Here is a 24,464-nt window from a genome sequence, read left to right on the forward strand (position 1 = left end):
CAGGGTGGGTTCAGCTGGAGGTTTCACTTTCAGAGTGTGTTGCTGTCCTTCAGCCTCCTGAAAGTCTCTCTAAAGTGGCAGGAGATGGGCTGTGTCCCTTGGGTCTGCTTCCCACCCCCACCTGGGGCGGGGGGGATCTGGGGCAGGAATGAGCCTCATGTGGTGTGTGAAGCGATGTGAATGTGTGACTGGGGTTGAACTTTGTGCAGCAACTCCATCCTGACTGTAGTAATGTGAAGTGCATCAAACAGCTTCTGTGTCCTCCTTCATTCAGCGCTCTGACCTGTGGGCTCCATCCAGTGTCGCTGTCCTAGGGTGGCCACACAGACCCCAGGCTTGGCAGGGTGGTGGGGAGCATGGTGGAGCTCTGGGGTTTGGAGGGGGCCAGGCCACTTCTTTGCTTTGCTTTTCTTCAGTGCTGCCTCTTGGAGCAGGTTCATGGGAAAGATCAGCAGTAGGAAAGCAACTGGCTTTGGCAAAGGCTTGGAAGGATTAAGTGCTCCTCAGAGCCTCCTACTGAGACTTGCAGGGAGCAATTTCTCAACAACAGTGGGCAGCAACCCTTGATTTTCCCACAAAGAGGGTCCAGGTGTTCCTTTTCAGGTGGGTTGGGATTAGGAGTAAGGTGACGGAAGCCTGTGTGTTTGTGGCTGGGGCCAAGACTGCCATTGGAATCTATTCTTAGGAAACAGAATGGGAAGTGAAGCACGACAGAGAGCTCACTATAGTTTAAACTCCAGGCCGGAAGTGAAACCGAGAGGCAGGAATACAAAGCACTTGAAGAAAAAGGCATCGTATTTAGAAGGAGTGAAGTCTTTCTAGTAATGTTATAGAGGAGCTTGTGCCGTTCTGCTCCTAGTTAGGGAGTGTTTGTCCTTTTGGCAGGAAGAGTGCAGAGGGGAGGGCGGCACAGTGGAAAACATAACCAGAAAACAGTGTACTAGGAGTCTGAAAGCTCTGGGGACTTAATCCTTCCTCAAACTGAAGCAAACAAAAGCCCTAATGAGAGCCTGATTGACTTTTTAGTCAACAGGGTTGCTTTAAAGACTAAAGAAGAGGTGAGGACAGAGCAGTGTTAACTTTAACCACCCTTTTATTGCAGTTGTGTTACATAAAAGACCCAGAAGGTCTTGCTTTGGTGCAAAAGGTATCTGTGAGCAAAGGAGTTGGCAGGGGAGCCTGTGAACCTCTCTGGGTCTGAACTCTGCAGTCAGGGCAGGACCTGTCCTCATTGCACTGGGCGGATGGCTCAGGTCAATGTCCTCTGTAGCCGTGCGGTGTGCTCGTCATGGGCACAGGAGGTTACAGCGATGCTTCTGCCCTGTGTTCTTCTCTTGTCCCGTTGAACACTGTCTATAGAGAGTGGTGAAGAGTTAAAACCGAAGCTGGTTATCTTATATCGACAGCTATAAAACAGTGGTCGGGGCTGATCAGAGGTAAACACCAGAGCTCCCAGGGTTGCTTCATCCCGCTGCCCTCAGGGTCCAGTGCTCTCTTGGACTGCCAGGATGCGGCTCCTCACCCGCCTCTCGCAGCAGACACAATAAGGATGCATTTCCCCCGAGTCTCTGATGTTTCTCCATTCAGTTGCACCATCAGACTCCAGGGTTATGGAGTTTTGCCCAGTGCTGGGGCTGGCTCTTTGCAGGCACCGCGGGCTGTCTTGCTGCTGGAGCTGCTGCCAACAGAAGGCACGTGCTCTCTGAGAGCAGTGTTTATGCTGAGACCCAGGAGGAAGCAGTTTTATTTGCTCTCCTCCAGCTAATGCAGGGAAAAGAGCTGCTGTAATACCAGACCATTGGTCTTGTGCATCTCCAGCAGTACCAGATGCTTCACAGGAAGAGGTGGAAGGTGAATCACTTGTTTTCTGTAACAACGATGAACAAAAAGGTGATTTCCATATCCTTTGCGGAGGTCTGTTGGTACATTCTTTCACATCAGATATATACGCTTGCTGTTGATTATAGGCCGGAGGGAGACCAATGCTATGTGATTTCCTGCATGATGCTACTGATAATGAATCTTGTATCTGCCTCATTCCTTCCATTCCTGACCTCCAGAAGACTGCTGTGTTTTATCCCACACCTTTCACTTCTGCCATGGCCAGGAGATAAGTGATGCAGAGATGCTGAAGCACGTGTGACCATCAGACCAGAATTCAGGGAGCTCAAACTAGATGGCAGCTGTGAATTGTGCTTTGCTTAATGTATTTTAAATACCCATGTGAGCAAGTGCTTTGAGGGCAGTTAGTGACTGTGGGTTACGAGCATGAGATATCTTGGGCCCTGATTTCAAAGCTGCTGATGCTCTTATTTGAAGATGTGAATGGGATTTGAAGATGCCTGGGACCCTTGAGAGCAAGCTCTGTGTGTTTCCAGGCTGAGAGGGGAGTGTTTTGGAGTGCAGGGCTTTATAAAGAGAACTATTGCTGCACTTTGATATGGTTTCATCGCCGTGTTTTGGGGCAGGGAGGAAGACTGGAGGCAGAACCACCATTTGGCTCTGGCTTTGCACCTTCTTGCCTGTAGTGTGAAAGTTCCTACGAGGTCAGTGAAACCCTTTGGTTCCTCAGGCAAGGAAAATAACTGAGAGCAGGACCAGAAAGCCTGACATGCGCAGTGCTTTGCCAAGGCATGACAGTGTAAAACATCACCCTTCTCATTAGCAATGCTTGTGCAAGTGAGCCCCGAAGGCTGACTGTGAAGGGAGGAGGCTGTTGCAGCTGGACCTTTGGGATTTTGATTGGATCATGTCACAGTCTGACTTCTGTAACAGTTTTCCCTCCCTCTCCGGTCTCTTGTTGTGGGGGGTTTGTGTTTTGTTTTCCAGTGATGTGGCAGGATAACACTTGGACCAGGCTTGTCACCAGTCACTGCAGTCCATGGAACGCTTGTGTTCGCCTGTTCCCACTCCAGCCTGCACAGCTCCCCATGCTCCCTGGATGATGTTCAGGGAATGTGCTCTTGCACAACCCACTCACCAGCTGCTCTCTGCCTGTTCCAGCCCTTCTCAGGCTGCAGGAGCAAGCAGGGACCTCTCTGTGCCTCTGCTGGCAGGGACAAGCAGAGAGTTTAAGGACAGGCTCCGCTGCAGCTGGAGGTGACTTGGCTTTAGAGGGATGTGAGTGGGGTTGTCTCCATTAAACAACTTTGCAAGCAGCCTGTGGTTTCCTCACCTGCCTGGGCTGGTGGCTGGAGCTGCTTCTCTGACCGTGCCATGGCAGTGGATGTGGCTTTTCCAGTCACCACTTCAAACAGCCGAGTAGCTGTGGCTGTAGTGGCTCTTGCAGCTTGTCCTTCCCTTGGGTTCAGGAGAGCTTTTACAACCTGTGTTTTATAGAAGCTCTATTTATGAAGGTTTTTCTTCTGCAGCGCTTCCTTTCATCTCCTCGTTTATCTATGTGCTTTGCCCAGGAGCTTTCACATGGTGAAAGGTCATTTAGCACTTGTTCTCCTCCTTAGGCAGCCCTGCAGCTTTGATGTGAGTCACCCAAGGGCTCTGCGAGGAATGATGTCCAAACAGAGCCTGTTGGACTTGCACAACCCTCCATCTGCCCAAAAGCAGTGGGGCAAAGAGGAGGAGGGCATTACTTAGCTCCCCGAGCTAAACTCCCCCTGAAAGGTAAAATCTCTGTGCTCTTGTGATTGAGCTCACCCCGCGAGGGAAGTGATTTCATGCTCGGTTTTGTTCCTTGTGAGCAGAAAACAGAACCTTTCATAGTAAATAGCACCAAGTCTTTGCAGAATATCTATCCCATAATGAATGGGGGGAAATTGAGTTCAGGCTGATGTGTGACCTCAAAGTTCATCCAGTTCCAACCCCTGCCACGGACAGGGACACCTTCCATTAGAGCAGCTTGCTCCAAGCCCCTGTGTCCAACCTGGCCTTGAGCACTGCCAGGGATGGGGCAGCCACAGCTTCTCTGGGCACCCTGTGCCAGTGCTCAGCACCCTCTTGACCTGCTGAAGCTGCTGCTTGTGGTTCCCGTTGGTGTGGGGATCTGCACTGGGTACTGCTGGTGCTGTGGGCAGGTTGATGATCCTTCTAGGAAGATGATATTAATGGCTTATATTAAAAGCAGACTCTTCTTTTCTTCCCCAGTGCCCTGCACACAGGGGTGCCCTCTGACTCCCTAAGGCTGACCAACAGCTATATCCAGGGGACCTCAGATATCCCCCTGCTCACCAAAACCACAGGCCAGTGCTTGGATGAGACCGTCGAGCGGTTTCCTGACCGCGAGGCTCTGGTCTTCTGCCGGGATGGGGTTCGGAAGACGTTTGCTCAGTTCAAAGAGGAGGTGAGTGCCTGGTTCACCCCTTGGAGGGCCTGGGTGGGTGGATAACGGCAGTAGCAGGCATGATGGAGACATGGAAAGTGGCTTCTAACAGCACCTCCCCAGCACGCACACCAGCACTACCTTTGTCCTTGGGGTTCTGAGAGCAGGGAGAAGCTTATGTAAAATGCTCAGTGACTATCCCAGAATGAACTTTCATACTTAAAAATTATCAGCCCTATCTGATGTGTATGGGCTGAGTCACGGTGTTTTTCTCCTGTGGAGCAGGCTCCAGCTCTTGTATTAGTCAGTCTGCTCTGACTATCAGAGGTTCTGAGCGTGTCAGGGTTTCTAATCCAAGCACAAAGGCAGCTGAGGAAAGTCAAGCACTTGGTCTCAATAGCATGCACAGAATCATGTGTGGATGCATCTATGAGTGTGCATAGTGCCCACAAATATATGTTTATATGTATTCTGAATGGAAGGGCAATATTTCAAGGCCTGAGAAGTTTCTGTTAAATGTATGATATCTTGGATAGGAAAAATTGCTTGGGTTTATTTAGATTTACTGGTGTTCGGGTTACATCCATTCACATAAACAAGATTACCTGCATTCACCCTAATTTTAAGCCCTGGGCTTTAATTCAGCACTAAATCAGAGAATAGCTATTCCTCACATCCATGTCTCCTAACTTCATAAATTCATTTGAGAACATACCAAAGCTACCAAAAACTTTCCTGAATACTTCAGGATATTTATACATACATCTGCACGCCTGAAACACACCATCTTGCAGTAGTCATGTTAATATAGTGGCTGGATGAGGAGTTAATGAGCATAGCAACCCCAGATAGAAACTGGCCAAAAATCACTTGATGCAGTTTTCTTCACCTGAGTTCTAGAAGTAAGTGATGTGATGGAGCAGAGGCAGATCCAACAGTGTAAATGGGTAAAGCTTAGTCCTAAGCTGAGTCAATGGGGAGCTAGACACTAAATACACTTTGGGCAAGAATTAATTTGCAACTACTGGTGCATAATTACCTATTTTGGTTTCCTTTCTGCTTTGCTGTGTTGTTCCACACGTGGGTTTATGCTTTTGATCAACCTGCCAAGCAGGGGCTGTTCTGTGGCACTGAAGATGCAGCAGGCTGACAGTGCAGCAGAGGTATATTCTGTCTGATTTCAGCTGCAAACATGACGCTTTTCCCCCAGAAAGTGGTGCCTGGAGATGAACGTTCCCTCACTGCATCCTGTGGGTGATGCTCGGGCTCTTGCCTTGTGTTTTGCAGGTGGACCAGGCAGCAGCTGGGCTTCTGGCTCTTGGCCTGAAGAAGGGAGACCGGCTCGGGATGTGGGGTCCCAATAAGTATGAGTGGGTTCTCATGCAGTTTGCGACTGCCCAGGCCGGAATCATCCTGGTAAGGAGTGATGCTGTGTCTGGTTTTCAGCAGGGCGAGAAAATGGAGACACAGGCACAATAGGAGATACTGGAGAACAAAGTCTGTTGTCTCTCTTCTCCATGCTCTTCCCATCATGTTGTCTGTAACTGAATCCAGTGTTTAAACAAGATCTGTGCATCTTTGCCCTCCACTGTGTAGAAAAGCAGACTGCAGAGGAAGGAGCAGCAAGAAACGGACTGCTGTGAACTGTCATGTAGCAGCTGATGATAGATGTATACTTTTGCCTATAGGACCATTTTTATGTAGCATGATGCTGTCCTAACCAGTTATCAGCTATTTAGATCCCTTCTAAACAGGGCCTGTATTGCTTCATGGTGCAAAAGCTCACTTAAAAATCTAGTATGAGCTGCATATCTCCAAAAGCCAATTTTCATTTGATAGTATGACCTGGGATGTTCACCAAAATGCACTTTAGACAGTGCACAATGATAAGGACTGCACCCTCCCTTCTGGTCCATGTTTCTTCACTGCAGTTCACCCCAGTGTCTACTAAGACACAGGAACAAGGTGGCTCAGTATGAACCTGATGAGGAACTCAATTCCAGTGTCCAGTACTGCTTCTGTGGAGAGTCAGACAACATAAAGCTGGTATTTTCATGGTTGTCCATCAGGAAACCTGACTTGCACTTGAGTTTTGAGTCCTCGGCTTAGTAGATCGGATGTGTGCCTGTGAGACAGGCGGTTTGGCCTCTCTTCCTGAAGCTGGTTTGGTTTTGTGACCTCACATAGGCCTCTCTTTTCATTTTCTTTCCTGCAAGCACAGTATTAAGCCAGTTTCTCTGGTGACTGTGAAACCCCTGTGTTGGTGGGCTCTTAATGTGTTGTGGAGGAGAGGCTTTGAGTGTGGCTGGTCCATGGGCAAACTTCTCTGTTGGAATATGTGTTAGGAGGGATGGTTTTCAAGGTGAGGGTATGTCTGATCACCCTTCTTCTTCCTCCCTCTTCAGGTATCTGTGAATCCAGCCTACCAGGCCCTTGAGCTGGAGTTTGTCGTCAGTAAGGTTTGTGTGGCACTTGCTGGTAATGCTAACTGATTCGTTGCGAGAACTCCTCCAAGAAGCTGTCTGTTAAAGGGGATAGTGGGGACACAGCATAGAGGAGCTTCTACCTGAGACATGAGCATAACAGAGGGAGCTGGCTGGAGAGCAGGGCTGTGGTGGCCCTGTTGGGGGAACACCATGCAGTGACCCAGGGGAGGAAGCTGCAGCTCAGTGGCCACATTTATTGCTGTTCCCCATGGCTGCAACACTGTCTGTCTGAGGGAGACTTCTGCATCCTTACCTCTCTCTCTAACAGCCATTTACTGCCAATATCACATCAATAACAGCCCTACCTGCCAGCAGCCACTTGCTAGGTAATGAGGAAAACAAGACCAAGTATGTGACCCAGACACTGCTCGAGAAGCCGGCAGCCAGGACAGCAGAGACTGAGCAGTAGCAGTGCATGGCTGCAGTCTCTGGAGGCAACATCTGTCCTAAATCAGTTCCAACTTTCCCACATGCACATCTGCCTGGCTCAGTGCCATCCTGCCCGCCTCCTGCTCTGGGCAAACGTCACCATCTGGGACTTTAACCTTGGAAGGAGGAAGGTTCAGAAAGCATAAGCTGACTCAGAAGCTTGCTTTCTCCTTCCCACATTTGTCCTAGGCTTTAGGTTTAACCTGGTTTGGGTCCTAGGTATTCACATCTTTCTGACTGCCTGATCCCTGCTGCCTCAGCCACCCTTGTATACCTGCCTGGGTTTCAGTTGGCAACATGCAGAGCATCATTTAAATGATCAGTTTAAACTGCTCTGGCTTCTTAGCTCCAGTAATGAGGAAATTGGGTTATTAACCATTTGATGGCTAAAAACGAATCCCAGGATTAATTAAGCTAAATTGCTCGTCTGTAGTTTGTTCAGCTGTAAATCAAAGGCTGATACTGGAAGAGAGGGAATTACTTCTGGGTCTTCCCAGCGCTATCCAAGCTCTTGCTTAACCTAGAAAGTAGACGGTTTCTGTCAGCAGAGGGAGACTTTTGCATCAGTAACTGTAATTTGGTTGCTGGGTTGCAATTTGAGTTGCCATTTCTCCTTCATTTAATCCTCTTATGATGGTCTCACTCCTGTTTTGGTGCATTAGAATTGGAAGCAGTGCTGCAGTGAAGCACATCTCTTCCAGTGTGGATGTCCTCCTGTGTGTCTCACCAGGTGGAAACGGGCATGGCAGTGCTTTCCTTTTTCTACAAGGAGACTTGGCTTTTGTTTTCCTTTCCATCATTCTGTGTCAGAGTCTGCTTTGATTTCCTCCTCCAGTTGAGGGGGAGATGGGGTAAGATGGGATTTTGATGGGGTGAGAGTAGAAATGTGTTTCAGCTCCATTGGGGATTATTCCTGTCTCACCCTCCCAGGTTTGCTAATGTTCCCAGCTCTTTCACATACCTTTGGCACTGGGATCTCTGGTGTCCCTCACCCCCTAATCATTTGTATTTGTTTATTTGCACAACAAAACCCCTGAAGACTTTAGGGCTTTGCCTCTTGGATCCTGACAGCTTGTGCAGTGCTTCCCTCGCTCCATCACGTACCCTCCCTTAGGTACCGACAGAAATGCATCCTGAATAGCTATTCCTGCTGCATTTACATGGTTTGTGAAAGCAAACCGATGACAGGATTCATACAACAGGTCCTTTGAAGATGGGTGCTGCCATTCAGGTTGACACCAAGCAGGAGGAACCCAACTGGAGACCCTTATCTCATATAGCATCTGCTCTGCAAGCTCCTCTCCTCATGTAACATCTCTTTCGCAAAGCTAGTTTGACCAGAATACTAGTTTCGAAGGAACTAATAGTAAAACTTCCAAAGGCCCAAAACATCCCAGAACAGCCTCAATCCCCTGGGCAGCCTCTTCCAAGAAACAGAGCAAATGTTTGTCTTCCCTTCTGACAAACCCTAGAGGGTGCTTACCAATAATTTATTGCCGGAGCCTTGGTCTCCTTATTTCATGGACCTTGGGAAAATAATGAAACCAGCTGAGTAAATAATTGATGTGAAGGGTTTATTTGACAAGAATGCATTTATTTGGAAGATGAAAGCGGGTTTCAAATCTGGGTCAGATTCAGCAAGGCTCTGCTGAAAAAGAGAGAGGAATTCTTGGAGTAATGAAGGCGCTTTGTTTCGGGGTTGTGTAGATGTAGAAGCTTGAAAGGAAAGTGTTTAAGTTTTCAAAATAGCTGATTAATAATGATTATTATAGAATAATATAGAATTATATATATAGAAATATATTTATATATATGTAATTTTATATATATAGAAATATATATAGAATTATTATAGAAAATAAGGAATAATGCTATAATATATAAAATATATAAAATATATATAATTATATATATATAGAAATATATATAGAATTATTATAGAAAATAAGGAATAATGCTATAAAATGAAGAGCAAAAATCTTAGGAAATGGAACATCTTTAAAAATCCACACCAAATCATAGAATAGTCAGGGTTGGAAAGGACCTCAAGATCATCCAGTTCCAACCCCCCTGCCATGGGCAGGGACACCTCACACTAAACCATCCCACACAAGGCTTCATCCAACCTGGCCTTGAACACTGCCAGGGATGGAGCACTCACAGCCTCCCTGGGCAACCCATTCCAGTGCCTCACCACCCTCACAATAAAGAATTTCCTCCTTATATCCAATCTAAACTTCCCCTCTTTAAGTTTTAACCCATTACCCCTTGTCCTGTCACTACAGTCCCTGATGAAGAGTCCCTCCCCAGCATCCCTATAGGCCCCCTTCAGGTACTGGAAGCTGCTCTGAGGTCTCCACGCAGCCTTCTCTTCTCCAGGCTGAACAGCCCCAACTTCCTCAGCCTGTCTTCATACGGGAGGTGCTCCAGTCCCCTGATCATCCTCGTGGCCTCCTCTGGACTTGTTCCAGCAGTTCCATGTCCTTTTTATGTTGAGGACACCAGAACTGCACACAATGCTCCAGGTGAGCTCTCACAAGAGCCTTGACCTGAAAGCTGGTCTTTAGGTTCTGTTGTTTTCCCAAAGTTCCTCAAAATTCCTCATTTCAGATCAACTCAAATAATTGATTTCTCTCCATATTTTGGGACTGGGTTTTTTTGTTAGTGGTGGGACTCCTAATGTGAGGCAACAACTCACATTGTTTGCCTTGTGCTTGTAATGAGGAGTGTTGGTCCTGGGAGAAGAGGGAACCTGGTGCTGCAGCTCTGCTCTCCTACATGGATGCTTGGGGTGCAGTAACAGCACCCTGCCCTGCGCTTGAGGGGTTTTATGAGTACATTTGCCCTCAGTGAACCTGCTTGTGGGAGGCCTGGAACTGGATGATCTTAAGGTCCTTTTCACTCCTAACTATTCTCTGATTCTATGGCCCCAGCCCTGGGACCATGGCCGCTGCACCCTCACTATGCAAAGTCCCATGTCATGCTTTCCAATGAATCTTTAAGCCACTGCATGCAGTGGATCTTACTAAGAAGAGATTAAAACCTCTGGGTTTAACCTGGAGATTGCTGATTCTACCATGTGCTTACAGCAACAAGCCATGGAGAAGATCCCAGTGTGGTGTAATGGCTAATGATTGCTGTGTGCGGTGACAGGGCTGTGCACATTCCTGTGTCAGCAGTGACTGCTCTGTATCATGGCTTGAACATCAACCCAATGTCACTTCTCATGAGTTTCTGTCTCCCTTCACAGGTTGGCTGTAAGGCACTGGTGTTTCCCACTCAATTTAAAACACAGAAGTACTATGATATCTTAAAGCAGTCATGTCCCGAGATAGAAACATCCAGCCCGGGGGGAATAAAGAGCAAAAGGTGAGTCAGGAACATCTGGTGTCTTTGCACTGACCTCGTAGCCGGTCCTGCCTTGTGTCCTCTCAGCTGCACAACCCAGGCTTGGATGGAGGAAGGACCTCATGTGAAGAGAACAAGTTAGGTCCTCCTGGAGGTTTGGCTTGACCAATGTATACCTATCTATGCTGTTTTCTCCTTGCTCTGCTATTGTTAATGGTATTTTTCTTCCTGCCAGGCTACCCAACTTAAACATTGTCATCACATTGGACTCCAAGCTGCCTGGCACTTTCCACATGGATGAGGTGATGCAGGCAGGGGACAGCAGCCATATGAAGCAGTTAAGAGCCGTGCAGCAAACCCTCTCCTGCAATGAGCCCATCAACATCCAGTTCACTTCAGTAGGTGCTCCTGTCTGCCTTGGGGTTGGGGGATGCAGGGAAAGAAATGTGGAATACTGAGCATCCCCCATTCCTTTTTCCTTCTGCTCTCTGAGATCAAGCCAGGGTTCCGTCTTCTGCTATAGGATGAAGGAAGTGTTCTAACATTTACCCTTCTTCCATTCTTGCTGCTCAGCTCTTTGTCAAGGGTTGATGTAGATGAGAGGGTGTCATGGGAGGTCTGTCCAATTGAGGTTAGGCTGTTTTGTGTGTGTATGTGTGTTTTGGGATTCAGATGCTGTTAAAGGGGGAAATAAGTCTCCCAGGTCTGAATGGAGAATGAAGAGTGAGATCACCCCAGAGCACTCATAGCTCATCACTGCATAATGCCCTGTGTCTTTCAGGGGACCACGGGAAGCCCCAAAGGAGCCACCCTCTCTCACAGGAACATTGTGAATAACGCCCATCTGATTGGGCTGAGGCTGGGGTTCACAGCGCAGGTGGGTCTTACGGAAACACACTTTGGGGTTGTCTCCTCGGCCACAGAGAAGCCATGGGTGTGGAGAGCATTGGTGCTCACACAGTTGTGAGTGGCATTGATACTCATCTGTAGCATTTATCATTTCAATGGAGTTTCAGTGATGTTTCTTTTCAGTTTCATGCAAAGGGTTTTTGGGGGCAGGAAAAAGATGCCTTTTTTGGGGGGAAAAATGTGAAATTAACCACTTTTCATCTTGGTGAATGCTCATTTCAGATAATTACAACACTCTGGATGTTAGCTTTGAATTCTGTTGAATAAGGTTTTAATCTGCTTTGTATGACTTCATTTCATGTCATGCATACATGAGACTTGTAAGAGTCTCATAACTCTTATCAGGATGTGACCTTTCTATTTGTAGTTTAGTTTCAATGCTGTTAAAGCAAATATTTTCTTTTGAAGTAGCTATTCCTAACACAGCAGCTTTGATACAGGAAAATATTGGGTTGTTTCAATCAATCTTCAGAGCCTTCCGTGCTTTTAAACACAAAATCAACAGCATGTGCCAAGTCCTGCACACTTCATACCTGTCATAGCACTACCACTCCTCTGGCATAGCATAAAGTCATGTGTAAATGATACCAGGCCACAAAGTCCAGCAACATGGCATTGCAAAATGCCTTTGCGTTTTTTGACATTAAAATTGCCATTTTGATTGCTATTGCAATTTTGACATTAAAAGCTTCCAAATTGACTCCTATTGAAGGCAGGAATGATCAGCATCGCGTTTCCAACTCATGGAAACACAGATGAGTGTCGCATTTCCAGCAAGTTTTCAATGAATCATGGAATACTCTGTTTAGGTCGTAGCTCTTCAGCAGGGAGATGGGCTGGGAACCAGCTGTGGGAGATCTCCTCCTCACTGTTGTGTTTGGCTCAATCCCAGGACTACCGCGTTGCCCTGCCCGCACCCCTCTATCACTGCCTGTCGTCGGTAGGAGGCTGCATGGTGATGGCTCTGCACGGGTCCTCCTGCATCTTCTCATCACCCAGCTTTGAGGGGAAGGCTGCGCTGGAGGCTGTGTCTCGAGAGAAGTGAGAGCTTGTGTTTTGCTATGGAGTTTATCACCCTGTGGTGGTGCTTGGTTTGCTATGGCTGGTGCGTGTTCACATCTCACTGCGGCTGAGATGCATTTCCAGCTTGTTCTGCATGTGTAGCTCATAAAACAGAAGAGCTATCGTTGCGTATGTGTAATACACTCATACCTATTGTTATGTACCTGTATGTATATGTGCATTGATGAACAGCGCATCTGCTGTGCCTGCCTCTGTGCTGCTGTTCTGATGGGATGGGACAGGATGGGATGGATGCTGAGCTGGAACTGTCCTGGTTCCAACTTCACCATTTCTCTCCCCTTCCTCAAGATGCTCCTTTCTGTATGGCACACCAACCATGTTCATAGACATGCTCTCACAGCCGGACTTTGACTCCTATGACCTGTCAAGTCTCCGAGGAGGTAAGGCTTGGAACTCAAATGGAAAAATCTTGAGAAAGTGGATATTACTGTTCCTGCTGTTCCCTGCTGGGAGGCTGTATTAAGCTTTGCAAGCAACTGGCTCTTCTGGAAGGGAAGAGTTTAGTTTGTGTGAGCTTTGTGCTTCACTGTGGATTTGATGCTGCGTTTCCTTTCCTTGGGATTTCCCTCAAAATATAAGTATTTTTAGGACTCTTCTATCATCTTAAGACAGTCGAGGAAAGGGCTTTCCCATTTCATCTGCAAGGGAGAGTGTCAGGAACAGCCCGTTTGCTCAACTCCTGTCTCACCAGCCACCACCATGTGGCAGCAGATGCCTTAGGCTGGCGCAGTCCCTAAAGCAGAGCTACACTGATTTCTCTGGCCGAAAGTTTCCTGCCTTCACCCAAATACTGGAGAGGGTGTGTGAACGTGTGCTGGAGCTTTCTGTCTTGTCACAGGCAGCCTTGGAAATAGCTGAGCCGAAACGGGGAGGCCATCAGCCCTTTTGATGCAATGACAGCACTGAGAGAAGGTGGTGCTGGAACGAACAGAAACGTTTAAGCAGATTACTCAATCACCTCTATGTGGGAAATCACCCTGTCTCATCTTTTTCCTAGCAAAGCCTATGTATTACCCAACTCTTTTGCTGTGCCTTCCTACGACAGAACAAGTGAAGATGAAATCTGCCCTTTCCCCAAAGGGCTGCCTTGTGCAAAGCGGGAGGAAAGGGTTTTGGTTTTGTGGTGGTGCTGATCGATGGGCCTGTTTGTCCTGCTAAAAATCTGTGCCTCTTTCTGCTCTCAATCTTCCCCTTTTAGAAACTGCAGCTTGGATGAGGTTTGTGCTGTGGAGTTTATTTTCCTAATGAGTGATCTCTGCCAACCCTTAATTCCTTCAGACAAACTGGCCTTGCTGCAGCCCTTGCTTCTAGAATAACTACAACCTCTATCCATAAAAATAGAAAATATTTTGACAGGAACCCATGTATCCCAAACGTCTCGCCAGCATTTAAATCTGGGAATGCAGAATCTTTGAGGGACCACTCCTGGGAATAAATAGATGGTTTCCAAGGCAGTCATCTGTTCCTCTTTCTTCCAGGAGTCATCGCAGGTTCTCCTGTTCCCCCTGAGGTCATGAAGATGGCTATGACCAAGATGCACATGCCGGAGATGGTGGTGAGTTGTGGTTGCTGTGATTGGAGCTACGAGTAGTGATTGTCCTGGCGAGACCCTGAGCTTGGGCATCTCTGCACTGCAGTGGTACCAAGCGGTGCTGGGTGTGATGGGACCATGGATGAGAGGCCAGGCTGAGGAGCAAAGGTGTTGAGAGGCTGGGAAGAAGAAGGGGGGTCCTGTCTTATTGCCAATGGGGTGTCTGGGGAGGAAGCTTTGTAAGAGGAGACACTGCATTGACAGTTATAAACCAAGCTGCTGGTGTGTTTCAAAGCTTTCATAAACCCTTCTGTTGTACATGCTGCAGGGATGAATGATCATGGAAGAGGCGTTGCTGGTTTGTATTGGTGTGGGTGGGTGCATGTGTTCATCTTGCTGTGGAGCTGCTGGGTTTCTTACACCATGCCGGACTGCACGCAGATAGAAAACCATGTTGCATACTATGTGTTTGGCTGTTGGGAGGGTTGCCATCCACGCATGTAACACCAGGCATTGCGTTGCCAGAAGGACAGCACATGCTGGACCACATGTGCTGCTGCCCCATCACATGTCCCTACGCCCTTGGCCTGTGCAGGAGCATCAGCAGGTCCTGCATATGGAGGGGGTCAGTGCCACTCCAGGTGCTATGTTTCATAGGCAGGCTCTGCCATCTGCACGTGTGTGAGTGAATGGCTGAGACAAAAAAGGACTTTCTTGTTTCACTTTAAAGGCAGTAATGTGCTGCTTTCAAATGCTGCGGGAGCAGACTGTTGTGATGGGTAAACGCGCATGGGGCTGAGTCAGATTTAGGTGTGTTATTGTTGGCAGACCTGGGCCACACCAGCACCCGGGTTTTCCAGGGATGCCCGTGTGCTCTGCCATGGACTAGGGGAGCTCAGGGCATTTATCTTGGAGCCATCTCGGATGCTTTTATGCTGAGCTGAAAACACCAGGACGGGCCTGGTGCTGTTGTCAGACTGTCAGGTGCCAGCCACCTATTTTTATAATAGCCTTGAATTTAGCCTCACAAAATACTTTCAGGCATTACTGCAAGTGCCCGGGACTCACTGGGTGCCACATGTTCCTGTTCTGTAGAGAGAGAAATATTAAAACCCTCCCAACCAGTTGCTCTGCCCATAGGATAAAGAGGATTAAGTCTATATTTGTACCACTGGTCTCGTGTTACTTCTGATCCTCCGGCCCTCAGACAGACACAGGCAGACTTGTTGAATTCATCTTTGCAGCAAGAGCTTTATACAGAAGATGTACATAAGAAAATATACAATTCGATTTCTACATAGGAGACAGAGGAGGACATCCCCTTAAAGGTCATTTACACTCAATTACAGAGGAATAAATATACATATATTTATATAACTCTTTCAGATTAAAAAACACAGTTAGGTTGCAACTGTGGTATTGTAATAGCCGTGACAATAAACCACAGTCATCCTGGTGTCCTGCTAGATCCTCTGGGGTATGGGCAGGGAGAAGAGGAGGGGTGCCCAAGCCAGGCTGCGCAGTGCACACCTTCTCCTCTTGGATGTACATGTGTCTTGGTAGACCCCACAGAGTGGGAGGGAATCCAGTCTTCAGATAGCTCCACTTTTGGGGTTTCCCAGTGCTGCTTTGCTTAAAGGATTTCTGGCCAACCTAAAGAGATGTCTGCCCTTTGGCACAAAAGGGCAGCTCGGTCTCAAGGCCATCGGTTCTTGGTCGTTGCTTCACCTATCCCCCTCAGCCCTGGCCTGCAGGGATCCCCTCCGTGGGAAGGCAGAGGAGTTGCTTTGTATGGGTTGAGACCAATTTTCCTGATCAAGCAGCTGGGGAAGGATGCTCCAACCTTCCCTCTTGCTTCCACTGCACTGGAAAGGGAGAGACAGCGACCAACTGTTTGACTGGGGATGCGGGTTACGTTGCCTCTGGGAAAGATGACTGTGTTTTACCGGCAGGATCTAAGTTAGCTTTGTCTTAGTATGGTCATGCATAAAAATGCCTCTTTAAAAATACATAGATGTCGGAAGAGATTGAAAAGGTGGATTCCATCCTGCGATGAGCAGAGAAGCGGGGATTCGGAGGAGGCTGGAGGTGTTTGGATATATCAGAAGTGTTTCCTGATAGGTAGGAGAAGCTTAAAGGAAGGACTCAGAAGTCAGTAGTTTTCTGGTGGTTGAAGTGACCGGTCACCAGGACAGGCCGTACTGGGGCCTGCTAGGGGGAAAGAAGAGAGAAAGCCACATGTTTAAAGGGGTTTTCCAAGCAATCAGTAAACTTGTCTGTTTGCTTTTATAGTGAGTGAGTGGAACCCATACTTGAAAGTGAAGGGTTAGGAGTCAAGGAGCCATTGTGAGTTCCTACAGAGAAGATGGGTTAGTGCCATCTCTGACCTCTTCTGCTAAATCACTACATGACTCTTGAGTACCTTACCCAAAGCACCAGCGATGGTCAATGAGCACTTCCTTTGTAAAGGGAGGAACCCAAGGGTGAGGTTTTCAAGAACAGGGAATTACTTTGGTGCCCCAGTTCAGATTATCCAGGGCAGGTAGATTTTGGGAACTGCCAAGCAGCTTTGCATCTGAAACACGGTCAATGACACAAGTTATGAATACAGATCCCCATAGCTGGCACCTGAGAAAGCTGCCTGGCTCTCAAGAGGTGCATGGTGAAGTCAAAGATACTTCATATTCTTTAGAATCATGCTCACCACACTGAGTGGGTTTCTGTATCTATATTTTGGCACTGACACCCAAAGGTACCAAGCTTTGTCTTCTGCAAGCCTGAAATAAGTAGTTTCCTTTTATTAACACTGTAAACCTGTTTGAGAGTTTGAGAGTGCTGGATAGAAGGTGCTATAATAAAAACCGGGTATAATTGCCCTGTGTTTTTTACTTTCATCATGGAGGGGTGAACTGGAATTGAGTTTAGGCAGGGAGAAAGAAGGTTAAGAAGGGGCAGACCTGTAAATAAAATACATCTGAGTATTGTGGTTTAGAAAACTGAAGTTCTTCCATCCTCAGAGCGGAACTTTATCCACCCCATATGGAATGACTGGTATTTCCATGTCTAATCCATAAAACCTCTGGCGCTGCCAGAGAAATAACCACTTTGGGAAGGCTGGCATCATCCCTGACAGTTTGGTCATAAATTTACTTTCTCCATCCTGTTATGCATATCCTTAGCGAAGTGGGGACCAAACTGGGTTTCAGGCTTCTGCCTTGTCCTTTCTGTTACCATAAGGCACAGTGACAACCCTTGTTTGTACAGTGCAGTGCCGAGTCACTACACTCCACTTAACAGGTGAGCAAAGCTCCCTTTCCCAAGAGCTTATAAACTTTCAGGCTCATCCAGAGTCCTTTGGAATCTGTACAATCTCCAGATGTATTCCTGGGATGGGGAAAAGTGAAATACTTGGGATGGAGTGATGACAGTTGTGGCTTTTTAGCTACTCTGTGTGCTGAGTTTTCAATACTGTTGATAGCATCCAGTTGTGGAAGGTGTTTGTGTGATAGGTTTTCACAGTTGGTGTTTGGATGTCAGCAAGCTCATTGCTCAAAGGAAAGTCAGCCCTGTCTCTGAATCACTTCCTGGCCCTCAACACTCCATTCAAAGAGTATTTGCTGTCTCGAATTTCATTCTGAGACACTCATTTGAAGGCATCTGCCCTTGTTTTTAAATACATGAGTGTCTTGGATGGGAATTGTAGTTGCTGAAAGGCAGGCGCTGGACCGAGAGCTGCTCCTTATGGAAGACATCTATTTTCACATGGGCTGGACAGCCTGGGGCCAGATTTCCCAGCAATGTCCTGCCCTGGATTCCAGAGGACCTTTACTAGGGCAAAAGGCTGAGCACCTCCAATCAGTTACAAAAGCATCTGTGATCCCAGCTCAGAGAAAGAGTGGGCTAAACCCACGCTTGTTTTGACACTTAATTACACATTTCACCCTTACGTGCTGCCCCAGGCCTGCCTTTAGCCCCATGTTTGTTTTGCAGGGCTGACTCCATCCCTGATGCTCCAGGCAGATTCTTTGTCCTGGGGAGCTCATGGAGCCCGACATTGCCAGGAGATGGAACAGCCCTGAGCAGAGGTATCCATGGGTGAATGGATGAGCTGCTCAGAGCCAAACCCTAGTGTTTAATAACAGAAACAGTGTTTAATAGTCAGAAACAGAAATCAGTGCTAGAACCCTACCAAGGCCTGGTAGATCTGACCAAAAGTGAACCATCTTACGTGTTTAATGGCGGCTTCCCTTCTTGGACCTCTTGGTGGGGAGCTTGCAGGTGCGGAGAGCTGGGGTGTCTCTGATGGACTGTCCCCGGTACTGTGCGGGTGTAGAGCAGGTATCCTCGGTGCGGGTGCGATTGCCCTTCAGCCACCTGGGACATGGGGAGGAAGAAGACCAGGAGCTTAGGAGAGGCACAAACCACCGTAAGTGGAAAGGGGAGGATGGGGAGCGAGCTGCTGAGGACGGATGCATCCTTTAGCATCCCCCTCTTGTGAGGATGCCCAGGGAGAGCCAGGGAAGGGATGCGTCATGCCGTACTTGCGCAGATGTGCGAGCTGGCAGTTGCAGTGCCAGGCGTTGCGGGACAGCGTCAGCGTCTCCAGTTTGTCGAAGGGGAAGTTGCGGGGCAGCTGGGTGAGCCGGTTGTTCTCCACGTGAGCCGTCTTCAGCACCGTCACGCCGGTGAATGCGTTGTCTGCAAACTGAAGTACAGGGGTTTCTGATGAGGAACATTGAGTTAGAGAAGGGAGAATTCAAACCTGAGGGTCTCTGTTCAAGACTTAGTGGTATAAGCATGGAAAAAGCAGTGGGACGGTGTCCTGGCTCACTGGAAGCTTTGGACACCTAACAGAGGTATCAAGCTAGTGGGCTTATGGGTGATGGAGTTCCCTGCCTGCAGAAAGCTCTGTCCCATACCCATGAGGGATTGACTTTGTGCTACATCCCTAAATAAAGAGGAGGCTGGCAGCCTTCTCTATTTTTGAGCCATACTTCTCCATTCTAAATGAAGATATTTTCTGGGTGTATTCCTTTCCAAGGCTGGAAACCCTCCCAGTGCCTGGAATGGCTGAAGGAGGGAGTGTTTGTGGCGCCTGAAGGGGCTGTAGACTTTGGCAGTGCCCGGGGGCTCCGAGTGGAAAGTTACACTTGGCATCTGAGCAGTGCAGGAATAGAGGCGGGTTTCCAGCACCTCAACCTCCTCTGTTTTTCCTCATCTCCAATGAGTTGTTTGCAGGGGATGCTGGAGGATTTATCTTTTCTTGATTAATGGGAAGGCTTTAAGGGAGAGCCTCCCTTAAAAAAGCTGCCAAAGAGAGGAGAGAGGCTGCAGATCTGGCTCCAATCTTCCCTGAGACCTCATCCTGCCTTTTTTCACCCCATGGTTACTCAGGTTGTAAAGTTTCTTCTTGAAAGCAACTCCTTCAACACAAACTTTCCTGGTGGTGTTGCTTTGGAGGGGGGTAATTGACAAAGCACAAAGCTCCTCCTGGCTATGACAGAGCATTTCTCCCACTTCCCAAAGCTGGGGGGGAAAGATTTCTCTAAAGGGTGGAGAGGAGGCTCACTAGGTCTGCCAAACCCCCCTAGTCAAGGACCTCTGCTCCCATTACTGCCCAGAACCTTGCACTTCAGATGGCACCATCAGGGTGCGTTCAAGCTCTCTAAGCTAAAAAGCCTGACAGGGGAAACCCACTATTTTAAGCTGTGAACTTGTGTCATCTTCCAAATTAAGCAATGCTGGATAGGATTAGAGCTTAGCTAAGAGACTCCCGGAGCTGTTGGACAGTCAGTGGGGCTGGTCCCTGTGGTCCAGCACTGCGCTGACCTCGGTAGGTTTCACTGTGCTGATAGTGGAGCTGCTCAGAGATGCTGGCACGCCGTGCAGTGGGGCGGCAGCCTGGCTGTGTTCTGCTTTGGACAGTGGTGTACTGTCTCAGCTGCTCATTCCTCTCCCAGCCCCATGAGGAGAGCTCACATCTGCTGGTTACAGTCGCTGCTCTGCCTGCCAGAGCACACGTTTGTGAAGAAATGGGTTATTTCTTCCCTTATTTAGATGGAGGAGTGATTGCTGCTCTAAGTTATTTGGCAATAAATACACAGAGAAGGGTGTATGTAAAGCTTCCATTGCCTGGCTTCATGTTGATGTATGTGGTGGGTCCTGGCCCGTGACCGATGGGGGTCCATGATGCTGGTGGGAGCTCCATGCTGGAGCTGTGGAGTAGCCTGAGGGCTCTCCTCGTTCTGCTCAATGTAATATAGGCTGGGATAGCTTTGAGTGGAAGGGTTCTGCACTTAATCAGCTCGAAACTCCTGCAGGGGACAGCTGAGGACAGCGGTTTTGTGTACGAGGAAGAGCTGCAATCAGGATGCCAGCGGCACTTGAAGTATTTGGTGGTGATTTCCTAGGTCGTGAGACCTCTGTGATGAGATGTCTCCTAGCAGTGCACAGCTCATGCGTGGGCTGTTTGGATATGAGGCCTTGGAGGATTTGAAGAGAAAGCTCTGAGCTGTGTTCCTGACCAAGAATGTGAGCCCTAAAGCTGCAGTGCTGATCCCCTGGACTGGTGTCCTATTGGGCAGCTGGGGAGAAAAGGAGGCATCTGGCTGCAGAAGAATCTTTAAAGGTCCTGTCCACAGGGCATCACTGAACAGAAGAAAGTGGGCTTTACTGGCCGGCACTGTTAATCCTTGCTTTCTAGCCAATCCAAGGACATTTAATTCCCTGCAGCACCCCAGCATCATGAGTTAGTCTAATGTGTAACCTGGGACACTGATGTCTCTACAGCTGGTACATCATTTAAGCTGTGATTTGTGACTTGCACATGATGAAACTGCATTAAACCCGAGTCTACAGAAGTGCTGTGACAGCATGTCTGAGGGCTTGCCTAGAGAGGTCGCTGGGTTGTTTTCAGTGTTGAGCTTGCTTGTTCCCATCCTGGAGATGTTAGTGCTGAGAGTGGACAAGGGCTTAAATACTGACCGAGTGCTACTGAGCTGTTACAGGTAGTGTTGTTCTTCACCTGGACAAGCTCTAATCCAGTTTTTGAGCATTTTGGGTGCTATATCCCCTTGAAAACCCTGGTGTTCTCTATTCCTGGTAGCTTTCAGGTGATTTCATCCCTATGAGGCTCTACAAGTTGCTCTTTGTTGCTAAGAAATTCTCTTTTTCATTGCATCTTCCTGCACGTGGTGGGTATTGCTCAGCTGTGAAGTCCTCACCTGCCTCACCTGGATTCCCTTTGTCTATGGGCTTCCTGGCAAAGCATCATCCCAGGGAGAACTGTTCTGCTCACCTGCAGCCCCCTCACTTTCCAGCTATGTGGGGTGCACCTAGGGCATCAGGATGCTGCTGCTTGTTTCTGTTCTGGTATTTCAGAGGTCCAAATGCAAGTGATTCCCTGAGTGTGATGCTCCTGCCTTTTCTCACAGGAAAAGAAGGGGCTTGTTTTGCTATTTGGGATACCTGAATGTCCCTCCTCCTCCTCCTCCTCCTTTCCAGTGGGAACAGGGCCCCTTTGTAAGATGCAGCGTGAGTTCCTTTTGAGACAGCATCAATAAACAAACCTTTCTTTGTAACGTGTAAAGTTGGGAGGCATGGGGGGAGGTGAAGGTCCTTATGCCTACCTGTCTGCAAGGCGTGGGTGAGAAATCACTGCTATTCACAGTCCCTCTCCCCTCCCAACCTACAACAGGTACCCAGGCTGAAGGAAGGAGGCAGAGCAGTTGAGCTCTGCAAGGTGGCAGTGCTCCTCAATCCCTTGAGTAGGAGGCAGGCACCCGCCTCTCATCCCACACCTTGTATCTGGCATGATGGAAGGTTGCTATTTGTCTTGGAGCATCCCAAATGCCTTTGTCAATGTCTGGTGTCACCTCCAGCTTGGGAGGGAATATGCTGCCTTTCCAGGGAGTTTGAACAACACCGGATGATTTGGGTTTGCATAAAATAACAGAAGGGTGGAGTGCTCTCATCCCTCACTTGAGCTGCTGTTGCCTGGCCGATGCCTTGATGCCTGCAGAGCCTGCAGACCTGCATCTCCCCTCTCCTCTGCAAGGGAGGGACAGCAAACAGAGGGCTTTGTGAAGGAGAAGAAAATCAAGCCCCACGTTTCTTATCCGGAGCAAATGGAAGAGAAAGGACTCACCTTCTTCAGTTTCATGTTGTCCAGGTGGAGCGTCTGCAGGTATCGCCCGAAGGACTGGAAGGCATTGTCAGGGATGACCTCAATTGGGTTATGAGAAAGCTTCAGTTCCTCCAGCACTCTCAGCTTACTCATTGCGTTCACAGGGTAGCTGCTCAGCTGGTTCTTGTCCAGGTGGAGGACAGCGAGGTTTTCCACGTCCTCCAGGGCCCCAGGTAGGAGGTTGGTGAGGGAGTTGTCAGAGAGGTAGAGCCAGCGCAGGTCTTTAGCCCCACTGAAGACCCCTGGTTTCAGCTCCTGGATCTTATTGCTGCCTAAGTGCAGGATGAAGAGGTTGACAAGAGGGGAGAGGACCCCTTTGGGTAGGTCTGGGATCTTGTTCTGGTCCAGGTACAGGTAGGTGAGCTCAGAGAGGTCATCGAAGGCTCCTGGCTTAATGACACTGATCTGGTTGTCAGTGAGGTAGAGGTAGACCAGGCTCTTGAGCCCCCGGAATGCTCCGGTTGAGATCTCCTTGATCCGTGAACTCTGGAGGTGCAGGGACACCAGCTTCTTCATGTCGCGGAAGCCGTTGGTCGGCAGGACGGGGAAGTTGTTCTTCTGCAGGTTGAGAAGCCGCGTTTGCTCGGGCACCTTGGGGATCTTCTTCAGCCCCGCGTTGTCGCAGATGACGTGCTGCAGGTCCCCACCGTGGCAGTGGCAGCTCGGGGGACATGCCTGCACGATGGAGGCGAGACATGCCAGGAGGACACTGAGGAAGAAGCCTGGCCGGTACATGGTCAGATGTGGAATTGGTGTGGTGGGAAGAGAAGCAGGAGGAGGAGGAGGAGGGAGATGGGTGGGAGAGAAGAGAGGAACTGTGTTTGCAGCATGCTGAACACAGCCCTATTTATAATGTTATTAAAAAGCAAAATCCCTTCCCACAAACCGCAGGCAGCAGCCAGTTGGAAGCAACTGGCTTTGGGAACTTACTGTGAGCTTAACCCCTTGGCACCAGGCAGAGCAGTATCCATGGTCCTGCCAGGCCCTGCTGCTGAAGAGACTGAGCAGAGGTAGTTTTCCTCTCTGCAACAGAGAGAACAAGCAGAGACCTGCTCTGTGGGGAACCCCTTTGGTTTGCTGAGCTGAGCAGGGCCCAGATTTATCAGCTGGGGGGGAGAAACAACCTATTTTGGTTGAACAGCATAGCAGGGAGCACTGCTGTGCTCCACAGACACCTCGTGCTGAAGCTCCTGGGATGTATTTAGCCTCAGCTGGCTTGGGGAGAAGCATCGTGTCCTGTTACCACAGAGGAAGGATTTTGGGGGATCTCATCTTGTTGTTTTCAAAGGAATTTGCCTGAGAAGGGATGGGAAATGATGGGAGCGATACAGGGTCATGCCAGAGGCCAACAGTGCTGTAGCTGCTCCTGCAGCCACAAGGTTGGAGACCTGCAGATCTAGGCTGCGCCTAGGAGCTGGCCAAGAAAGGGAGAACAAAGACAGGTCTTCATTTCTGCTGCGTCTTTTCCTATGAGCAGTTGAGTGTGCCACATGCATGGTCGTGGTCAGGAGACCTGTGTGAGGGGGTTTATCTTAGCATGTGGCACTGTGGGCAGTGGCTGTTGCCTTCCAGCAAGGGATGGAGCAGTGGAAGCGCCTGTGGGGTATGGGATATGGTATGCTAGACAGTGATGCCCTGCTGTGTGTAGGTTGGGTGGGTGGCAATGCCTGTGGCTCCCAGGCCAGGGAAAGGTGTAAGCATTGGTAAAGGGATGGTGGCAGAGCAAGGAAATCACAGCTGGAGCTGGGACTAGGGTTTGCCCTGGCTCCTCTCTCAGGGTGGCAATGGCAAAGGTGAGTTAACCCAAGGGATGCCCCTTGCTCTCCCAATGGAGCAGGCTAAAGCAAAGTGGTTAAAAGCCCCAGCGCCTGCTTCTGTGAGTGTGAAGGGAGAGATCCAGGGGTTGCGGGGTGGGGTTTGGAACTGGAACATTTTGAACTGATTTCCAGCCAGGTCCTGGCTGCAGCGCACACTTGAGGGCCCAGCACATAACTGTGAGCTTGTTGAGAGCTGCGCTCCCGAGCCTGGCTGCAGAGCCCCAGCGGAGCTTTTGCAGAGGCGAGACAGGCTCAAGAAAGGGAGGAAATCCAAGGGCTGACTTAGGACACAGACTGGCTATTCACCGAGATTCCTGGGTTTTTCCATTGTTGCTGTGAGGAATCAGCCAGCACCGCTGAGCGTGCTCCTGTGGTGCTATGCAAGCTGCCTGCCAGCCCG

General features: G+C 48.9%; 2 protein-coding genes across 4 annotated transcripts in view; one reads left to right on the forward strand and one right to left on the reverse strand.

Moving 5' to 3' along the window:
* The window catches only part of ACSF2 (acyl-CoA synthetase family member 2), a 37,812-nt gene that overhangs the window by 2,698 nt on the left and 10,650 nt on the right, over positions 1-24,464 (forward strand). For both annotated transcript variants that reach the window (XM_065693369.1, XM_065693368.1), the window contains exons 2-10: positions 4,102-4,297; positions 5,564-5,692; positions 6,682-6,735; positions 10,442-10,560; positions 10,775-10,937; positions 11,321-11,416; positions 12,341-12,489; positions 12,820-12,911; positions 14,010-14,086. In XM_065693369.1, the coding sequence (XP_065549441.1) occupies positions 4,102-4,297; positions 5,564-5,692; positions 6,682-6,735; positions 10,442-10,560; positions 10,775-10,937; positions 11,321-11,416; positions 12,341-12,489; positions 12,820-12,911; positions 14,010-14,086 (1,075 nt within the window). The remainder of the gene's footprint in view (positions 1-4,101; positions 4,298-5,563; positions 5,693-6,681; positions 6,736-10,441; positions 10,561-10,774; positions 10,938-11,320; positions 11,417-12,340; positions 12,490-12,819; positions 12,912-14,009; positions 14,087-24,464) is intronic.
* Positions 15,294-23,057, reverse strand: CHAD (chondroadherin). Of its 2 annotated transcripts, none has more exons than XM_065693509.1 (4): positions 22,209-23,057; positions 18,604-18,767; positions 18,291-18,436; positions 15,294-16,270 (listed from the first exon to the last, which is right to left on the reverse strand). In XM_065693509.1, exons 1-3 carry the CDS (start codon positions 22,980-22,982, stop codon positions 18,295-18,297), a joined length of 1,080 nt encoding a protein of 359 aa, XP_065549581.1. In that variant the 5' UTR covers positions 22,983-23,057; the 3' UTR covers positions 15,294-16,270; positions 18,291-18,294. The 2 variants fall into 2 exon arrangements, with proteins under 2 accessions (XP_065549581.1, XP_065549582.1); XM_065693510.1 differs by having other exon boundaries at positions 15,294-16,273.

This window comes from Lathamus discolor, chromosome 13, assembly GCF_037157495.1.
Source record: "Lathamus discolor isolate bLatDis1 chromosome 13, bLatDis1.hap1, whole genome shotgun sequence".
In the NCBI taxonomy this organism is placed as follows: domain Eukaryota; kingdom Metazoa; phylum Chordata; class Aves; order Psittaciformes; family Psittacidae; genus Lathamus; species Lathamus discolor.

Coding starts and splice junctions, on each gene's coding strand:
- CHAD (XM_065693509.1), bottom strand. CDS start 22,982: ATGTACCGGCCAGGCTTCTTCCTCAGTGTCCTCCTGGCATGTCTCGCC. Junction 18,768..22,208: donor ACAACATGAAACTGAAGAAG/GTGAGTCCTTTC, acceptor CCTGTACTTCAG/TTTGCAGACAACGCATTCAC. Junction 18,437..18,603: donor CAGCTCGCACATCTGCGCAA/GTACGGCATGAC, acceptor CCCATGTCCCAG/GTGGCTGAAGGGCAATCGCA.